This window comes from Sinocyclocheilus rhinocerous, unplaced genomic scaffold (assembly GCF_001515625.1).
Source record: "Sinocyclocheilus rhinocerous isolate Xijiao unplaced genomic scaffold, SAMN03320098_v1.1 scaffold365, whole genome shotgun sequence".
Classification (NCBI taxonomy): domain Eukaryota; kingdom Metazoa; phylum Chordata; class Actinopteri; order Cypriniformes; family Cyprinidae; genus Sinocyclocheilus; species Sinocyclocheilus rhinocerous.
In genome coordinates this window covers 572,528-580,928 of record NW_015659915.1, presented here as the reverse complement: position 1 = coordinate 580,928, position 8,401 = coordinate 572,528, and the positions used below count along the sequence as shown (strand labels likewise).

General features: G+C 37.0%; 1 protein-coding gene across 1 annotated transcript in view; it reads right to left on the bottom strand.

Moving 5' to 3' along the window:
* Positions 1-8,401, bottom strand: part of nek9 (NIMA related kinase 9) — a 22,873-nt gene that overhangs the window by 2,642 nt on the left and 11,830 nt on the right. Inside the window, exons 9-14 of the mRNA XM_016533073.1 lie at positions 7,463-7,513; positions 7,187-7,379; positions 6,070-6,214; positions 3,184-3,384; positions 1,715-1,798; positions 275-351 (exon numbers count right to left, since the gene is read on the bottom strand). Coding sequence (XP_016388559.1) covers positions 275-351; positions 1,715-1,798; positions 3,184-3,384; positions 6,070-6,214; positions 7,187-7,379; positions 7,463-7,513 — 751 coding nt within the window. The remainder of the gene's footprint in view (positions 1-274; positions 352-1,714; positions 1,799-3,183; positions 3,385-6,069; positions 6,215-7,186; positions 7,380-7,462; positions 7,514-8,401) is intronic.

The window sequence follows — 8,401 nt, the reverse complement described above, 5'->3', positions numbered from 1 at the left end:
GGACTGAGGCGATCACGAATTCGTGTACAGTTTATGGAGCTAATCGCAAAAATTTTAGAAGACTTTTAAAAATTTTTTTTTGGGGGGGGGGGGGTAATTAATGTGATTAACTAGACTAATGAATCGGCATATCATGTAATTAGCTTGATTAAACAGTGTAATCGCTCGACAGCCCAAACTGACAGTTCAATCTTACTAGGTCACTAAGGTTCGGACGGGAGCTGCTAAATACTGCGGTACATGAGTTCATGAGTATGCTTGTCGCAGTACATACTTCCCCCGGGTGGTTTTTGATTCCAGTGATGCCTTGATTCAGACCCAGCTTGTTGAGCTCGTTACACACACACACACACACACGGTCTCACACGCACTCGCACGCACACACTACTGCTCAATGATCTGTGCTGTTCAGGTGCTGATGGCAAAACCTGTTAGAGAGCTCTGTGGGACACTGGATTCTGATGGCAAATATTTCAGTATAATAATGCTAAACTGTACAACTGATTGAGTAGTCATAAAAGTACATTACATTTAGTCATTTAGCAGACACTTTTATCCAAAGTGACTTACAAAAGAGGACAATGGAAGCAATGAAAATACACAAAAGAGCAATGATATGCAAGTACAATACAGCTGCATCTACATAAAATTTAAACTGAGTCAGTTTGCGCAAATTAATTTAATTTAATTAAAAGCAGTGTATATCAACAAGCACATAACTCATGGTATTTTAATAAAAGTAGTTTGTCTTTAAAACAGGAAAATTAATCAACCACATGCATGACAGTTCTATGGATGTTTTGAATTCAAAACGAGTTCCACAATACCGGTCGCACTACTAAGATTTCTGAAAGAAGTCTCTTCTGCTCACCAAGGCTGCTTTTATTCGATCAAAAATACAGACATATTGTGAAATATTATTACAGTTTAAAACAGCTGTTTTCTATGTGAATATCTGTTAAACTGTAATTTATTCCTGTGATGTGCAGCTGTATTTTCAGCATCATTACTCCAGTCTTCAGTGTCACATGATCTTCAGAAATCATTCTAATATACTGATTTGCTGCTCGAGAAACATTTCTGATTAATTAACATTAATTAATTTAAATAAAAATATAAAATAAAATAATTTTAATCAAGGAAGCATTAAACTGATCAAAGGTGACAGTAAAGGCATTTATAATGTTACAGTAGATTTCTATTTCAAATAAATGCTGTTCTTCTGAACTTTATCAAAGAATCTTCTTTCAGAAGCATTAAACAAATCGTAATCATTCCAGATTTTTGACCAGTCGTGTCAATTTAAAAGTGTAAATTGTATATGCTGTAATTTGTCAATGTGTCTTTTATAAAATGTTACCATTTTAATCACTTTATTTTAATGGTCCTGCCTGTGACAAATTCCAGTTGTTAACATTAGTTAACTAACAATGAAAAACACAAAGCATTTATTAATCTTAATTTCAACATTTACTAATAATTATTAAAATCAAAAGTTGTTCCTGTTAATATTATTCAATGGACTTGAGCTGACATGAGCTAACAGCTGTATTTTTATTAACTAATGTTAACAAAGATGCATAAATACTGTATTGCTCGTTTCTAATGTTGGTTAAGGCATTACACAACCTTACTGTAAAGTGTTAACAGCTCATTACAGTTAAAATGAAAACAAAAGCTATACAAATAAAAGCGAACTTTCATATGTCATTACAAAATATGAGTGCTATGAAGAAAGAAGGGTCTCTGACCTGCATTGGAGAGGAGAAATCGTCCTCACAGTCCAGCCCGAGTCGACCTGCGGACGAAAGCAGACTCAGCCAAAGCCACTGGACGGCAAGCCTAACACCTTTAGCCAAAAAAGCGTAACGGCTAATGCTAACGCTTCCGGTCTGGCAGTACGTGGGAAAGGAGACCAGAAGCTGTTCTTATTGAATGGAAGTCAATGGAGGAGAGGCTTAACTTCACTAACAGCTCTTTAGAGGAAACAGCTCGTCATTTAATGAATCTTCAACATGTTTTACACTAAACTTGAACTATTTTTAGAGTTTATATAGCGGTTTTATAAGAGAAGTCACTGACTTTTTGCGACAGGTGGGATTCAGGTTATGGCACTTCTCATTCATTCCTATGGTATCCGTAAACGACGATTGAGTGTCGCACAATTCAATGACGACAAGGTTGCAATGTGATTGGTTATCAAGGCACACGTGATCCAAGTTAGCCGTTACGCTTTCTCCAATAGTAAGTAATACAGACCCTCTCATCTCCTTATAGTAAGACAATCTCTTGCTGCGTCCCAATTTGCATACTATCTGTCCTAAATAGTATTTGAAAATAGAATTAGTATGTCCCAAATCATAGTATGTTGAAAAGAGAATGCCAAAGATTCCCGGATGGTCTACTACTTGAGATTAAAATTCGAAGTGCAGATCGATGCACACTCTAACGGATAATATTGCCCACGGACGAGGATTCCATTAGAACTACTAAAAAAAAAAGTGTTTAAAAACTACAAACATGGCAGTTATGTGAGACAGGTAGAGAAAGGGGTTTGAGTGATAAATAATCAATGTCTAACCTGATTTAAAAAAAAAATTATTTAATGTTATGCTGTTATATTGCATCTGCAGCAACATTGTGAACTTTTATAATGATACGTTTGGTCATTAACTTTTAAATGCATCATTATTAGTTCTCGGCATGATAGACCCGCGACTAGCAGATCAACGTGCCTCTTCATTTCTCTCCAATACGGTAGGAAATCAAATGAAACAAAATGTGAATTTTGTTAACTGTGATAAGATGATTGACAGGGCAGTTTAAACAGTGACAGAATGCATGTAACTAAGAAACAGAGCGTCTGTTAAAGATGACGTAGTCTGTCCCAAAGCTTGCCTACTATTCTGCTACATACTCAGAAGTCTGTACTTTTTCTTCACAAAAAGAGTACATACTTTTAGGGCGTAGTATAAGTAGGCAAACTGGGACGCGGCATCTGATCACAGGAAGTGCCTGCGGTCATGTGACAGGAAGTGTCTGCGGTCATGTGACAGGAAGTGCATGCGGTCATGTGACAGGAAGTGCATGCGGTCATGTGACAGGAAGTGTATGCGATCATGTGACAGGAAGTGCATGCGGTCATGTGAAAGGAAGTGCCTGTGGTCATGTGACCGCGCTCACCGTGCTCTCCGCAGCCCCAGGAGTAGATGTCCCCGGCGCGGGTCAGCGCCACCACGTGATTGTCCCCGCAGGACACCTGTCGCACCGGACGCTCCTGGAAGAAGTCCAGCAGAACCGGCTCCAGCACCTCCATGCCCAGCTCGTTCTCCACACCGATGCAGCCGTAGTAATCAGAGCCGAACATGTACATCTGATCCTCGTCTGCCGGAGGAACCGCAAACACACGTCACACAAACACAGATCCTCCCGGGCTCCACTAATCACTTTATTTCACATTTGACTTGATATTTGTGACCCTGCAGCACAAAAGCAGTGTTAAGTCGCTGGGGTATATTTGTAGCAATAGCCAACAATACATTGTATGGGTCAAAATTATAGATTTTTCTTTTATTCCAAAAATCATTAGGATATTAAGTAAAGATCATGTTCCATGAAGATATTTTGTAAATGTCCTACTGTAAATATATCAAAACTTAATTTTTGATTAGTAATATGCATTGCTAAGAACTTCATTTGAACAACTTTAAAGATGATTTTCTCAATATTTAGATTTTTTTGCACCCTCAGATTCCAGATTTTCAAATAGTTGCATCTCAGCCAAATATTGTCCGATCCTAACAAACCATACATCAATGGAAAGATTATTTATTCAGCTTTCAGATGATGTACAAATCTCAATTTCGAAAAATTGACCCTTATGACTGGTTTTATGCTCCAAAGTCACATTTAGATATTAATGATCCTTTAAAAGTTTGGGTTTTTTAATGTTTTTGAAAAAGTATCAATCAGCCTAAATATTTGTTAAATGGAAAATATTAACAATGCGGATTTAATTAAAGGGGTCATATGATGCTTTTTTAAAGATCATTATTTTGTGTATTTGGTGTAACAGAATATGTTGACATGCTTTAATGTTCAAAAAACACATTTTTCAAATACTGTACATTATTGTAGGTCCTCTATGCCCCGCCTCTCTCAAACGCTTCGTTTTCTACAAAGCCCCCTCCTTTGACAAGCGCAGTCCGCTCTGATTGGCCAGCTGACCCAGTGCACTGTGATTGGCCGAACACCGCAAGCACTCCTCGGAAATGTAAGGCCCCTTACCATAATCGCAAGCTTCATCTTTCAAAATAAATGTAAACAAGAGCATGAAAGGGGAACAGAGTCGCGTGACAGACACAGTGATGAAGCTGGTATGTGTTTGCAGTACACAAGCCACGGTTAAGACAGCTGAAATCTGTCTTTCGCACTGACATGGCTGCATCAACACTACTGCTGTTCCTGAAACCACGCCTTCTTTCTTTGCGTGAACATTTGGGCGGCGTTATGCAAATCTTCCCACATCGTGACGTAGACATGTGGGGGCGTGTTAGAATGAGCCGTTTTAGGAGGGTGTGGCTGACTCTTAACTTTTATAAAGAATATCTCTTTGGATTTGAGACTTTAGTCTTTGCAACTTCAGGGATCTTATCTATGCACAATCAGCTTGTAACACTCCAAAGAGAAAGGAAAAAATAAAATCGCATCATATGACCCCTTTAAATCTCTTTTTTTGGCTCATTTTATCTGTAAAAGAAAACTCACACACACACACACACACGATGCGCAACACTCCGCATTTGAACAGTCAATAGCAAATACTTAAACTAATAACAAAACAGTAGCTGATTCAGAAGCGCCAGATTGTCATAGTAAAGTCAGAATTACCTCCTCTCCTAGGTTCATGAAACGGTCGTCCATAAAATGCATTGCTGTTCTGTTGTAAGTGATCCAAATAAAGTGCTTTTGCTTTCGCACTTAAACACACAGCGTCTCCCTGACATGGCTGCTTTAACACTAACTGCGGTTACTGAAACCACGCCTTCTTTCTTTGCGTGCACATTTGGGCCACATTATGCAAATATTTTCACATAGTGAGGTAGATATGTGGGGGTGTGTTAGAACGAGCCGTTTTAGGGGGGCGTGGCAGAGTCTTAACTTTGATAAAGAATATCGAGAAGCAAAACTAGTGTTCAGGATTTCAACTTCAGGGATCTTATCTATGCACAACCAGCTTGTAACACTCCAAAGAGAAAGGAAAACTTGAAATCGCATCATATGACCCCTTTAAATGCTCACATTAAAATAAATACCAAAAATAAATAAAGATATGGCTCACACACTCTACAAGCCTGCATTTATTTAATCAAAAATTTAAGTAAAAACAGTAATATTGTGAAATATTATTAAACAATCATGAATGACATGAAGAAACAGAACCAACTGAGACAGACTCAATCCTGAAGAACTGACGCTTCAAGAAAGCTCCTGAGAAACTGCTCAAGTGCACTGAGGGCAAAAGCTGCTTTAAACACAAAAGGATGCTCGCACCAAATGTTGGTTTAATTTAGTTAATAGAAGACATTATATTTGACAGCATCCTCATTTTACAGCATTTTTACACAAGTGCCTCAAACTTTTAACAGCACTGTAGCTTTGCAGGAGGTTTCTCGGAGACACAGTTCTTCTGGATTGAGTCTGTCTCAGTTTGTTCTGTTTCTTCATGTGACTCCAGACAGACGGATGATGATCAGATCAGATCTCTGTGTGCAGCACTAACATATATCTCACTGCATTATTACAATTAATGGCTAAATGAATGTTTGGAAATGTAAACTGATGTTTCCTTTTGACACACTACAGCAAAAGAGAGAAATAACTGACTTAAAACCATTTGTTAGCTGGTGGAAATACTAGTGTTCTTATCATTTTGGCTATCACTGTAGTTGCTGCTTCATATTTTTTGTGGAAACTGTGACGCATTTTGTTTTTCAGGATTCACAGATGAATAGAAAGTTGAAAAGAACAGTATTTATTTGCAGACAGGCTCTGAGCCGGTCCGCTCACCGGTGACGCAGGCGGTGAAGTCGGCTCCGCAGGACACCTGTTGGATGGCTTTGCCCTGCAGACGCTCCACTCTCCGCGGCTGGCGGTACGAGGCCTGGTCGCCGTGACCCAGCTGACCCACCATCTTGGCTCCTCCCTGAACGCTCTGCAGAAACAACACCAGCATCTCTTCAGCTCTGCCTGGAAACTGCCACGGTGACAATCTGTTTCTTAGTTTTGCATTTAATTTTGGGATTTTTGTCAGTTTAATTTTTACATTATTCTGCAATGCTTTTTAAAATATTTTTGTGCCTTTATTTTGAATGAACGTAATCAGGGCATGGTGCAGCTTGGACTCAAACCAGTGGTATTTTAGTATAATGAATAAAAATGGAAATAATGGAATAAAATTTAAATGCATAAAACAAAATATAAATGAAGGAAAATTCATTAAACCAAATTATTAAACTAAACCAAAAAAAATAATAATTGTAATAAATAAATACAAACAATATAAACACATATTAAAATGAATATAAATTAATTAAATCAAAATTAATAATTCAAATAAAGAAACGAATAATTTAAACAAAGATACAAAATGTCTTTCAATATGGCTATATTGTTTTTATTATTATTATTATTATTATTATTATTTCGGTTTTAGTTATTTTAGCACATCAAGTTTAAACTAAATTAAAATGACAGTGAATTTATAACAGCTAAGGGGCGTTGTTACCCCCTTACAACCCCCTTAGCTGTTATAAATTCACTGTAAACCACGGCTTCACGGGGATTATTGCTTTAATGGCAACTAGCTTTTCATTTTATTTCAAGTAATGATTTTTATTTTTTTTTTTGTTTAATATTAGGGTTGGGCCGATAGATGATGCCATCGTCCATCGCTGATTTTTTTTGTAGACATCGCCCAACCCTATTTACTATAATAACCTTGACTCAAAGATATTTTTTACTTACTAATAAGCGACAGTAAAAAAAATAAAAAGTACAATTAAAACACACCATAATTTTCTAGACTCAAACTGCAGTACATGGATTCAATTAATCTTTAGTTATGTTCTATTTCAGATCTTTCTGCAATATGACTACAGATTTGAGTGTGGAGTGTGATATTTACGGCCCAGGTGTACAGCTCCTTCTCGACGGTCACCACAGCGAAGTGTGTTTCTCCAGCGCAGACGTGCTGAGCGCTGCTGCCGCCCTTAAACATGTCCAGCTTCTGAGGAGTGAACTTCCCTCCGCCCCAGAAATACACCTCCCGCGAGCGCGTCGTCACCACCGCCACCGGCGTCTCCGTCACCGTGCTCAACCTCAAACCACCAAACCACAACATTAACAGCAGACAGCAACTCCAGAAACACTGACGCTCTGCTGGGAACCACAGGACACCTACTTGGGTTTCTTGATGGCTGAATTAAGCGCCGTCACCCTCTCCTCCAGCTCTCTAAACACACACACACAAACACACACACACACACACACACACACACATGATCGTCATTCACTAGAGCATCATCACTGCGGCTAAACTCAAGCGGAAGGCACCGAAATAAAAAATAAATAAAACTGAATAAAATAAAATACAATTAAAATTTAAATAAGTAAATAAATAATAAAATTCATATAAAAAAATACAAAAGATAATATAAAAAAATTATTAAAATTATAAATATATACAATTGAAATAAAGAAAACTTAAATGTTTATAACAGTTATAGTATATAAATAATAATACACAAATAAAATTTAATTATTAAAGAAATAAAAAATAACAAAGAAATTAATACAATTAAAATAAAGAAGCAAACTTAAAGCTGCAGTCTGTAATTTTTATATGACCCAAATAAGAATTTTCACCGGATATTATTTTCATCTGAACAAGTAACAAGTCTGCCACTTTTGTTCTGACCAACTCAGGAAAAAAAACATTACAATAAATCGCGCTACCAATGCTGATTAAATCTAACGATCACTTAGCTCATATCACATCAAACCGTGTAAATTATTTTTATTGTTATACTTTGTTCTCAAATTGTTAATGTTAACAACATCAGCATTGCATGACTGTGTATATAGTGTGTATTAGCGTGTAGATTTCAATTTCTGTACAGTAATCTCTAATTGTCATACCATTCGAATTTTTTAATATTAAGATATTCGTTTATTTTTAACCCAAAAAGCAAATTATTCTTCCTTCGAACTGATTGTCTTTAATACAAATCTTATGTAATCCCAGGCTATCTGTAATCAGATGCACATTTAAAACTGGAATATAATTTAATTTCAGTCACGTGTGTTTCATAAACACATAATCCTTTCTGGATTACAATCC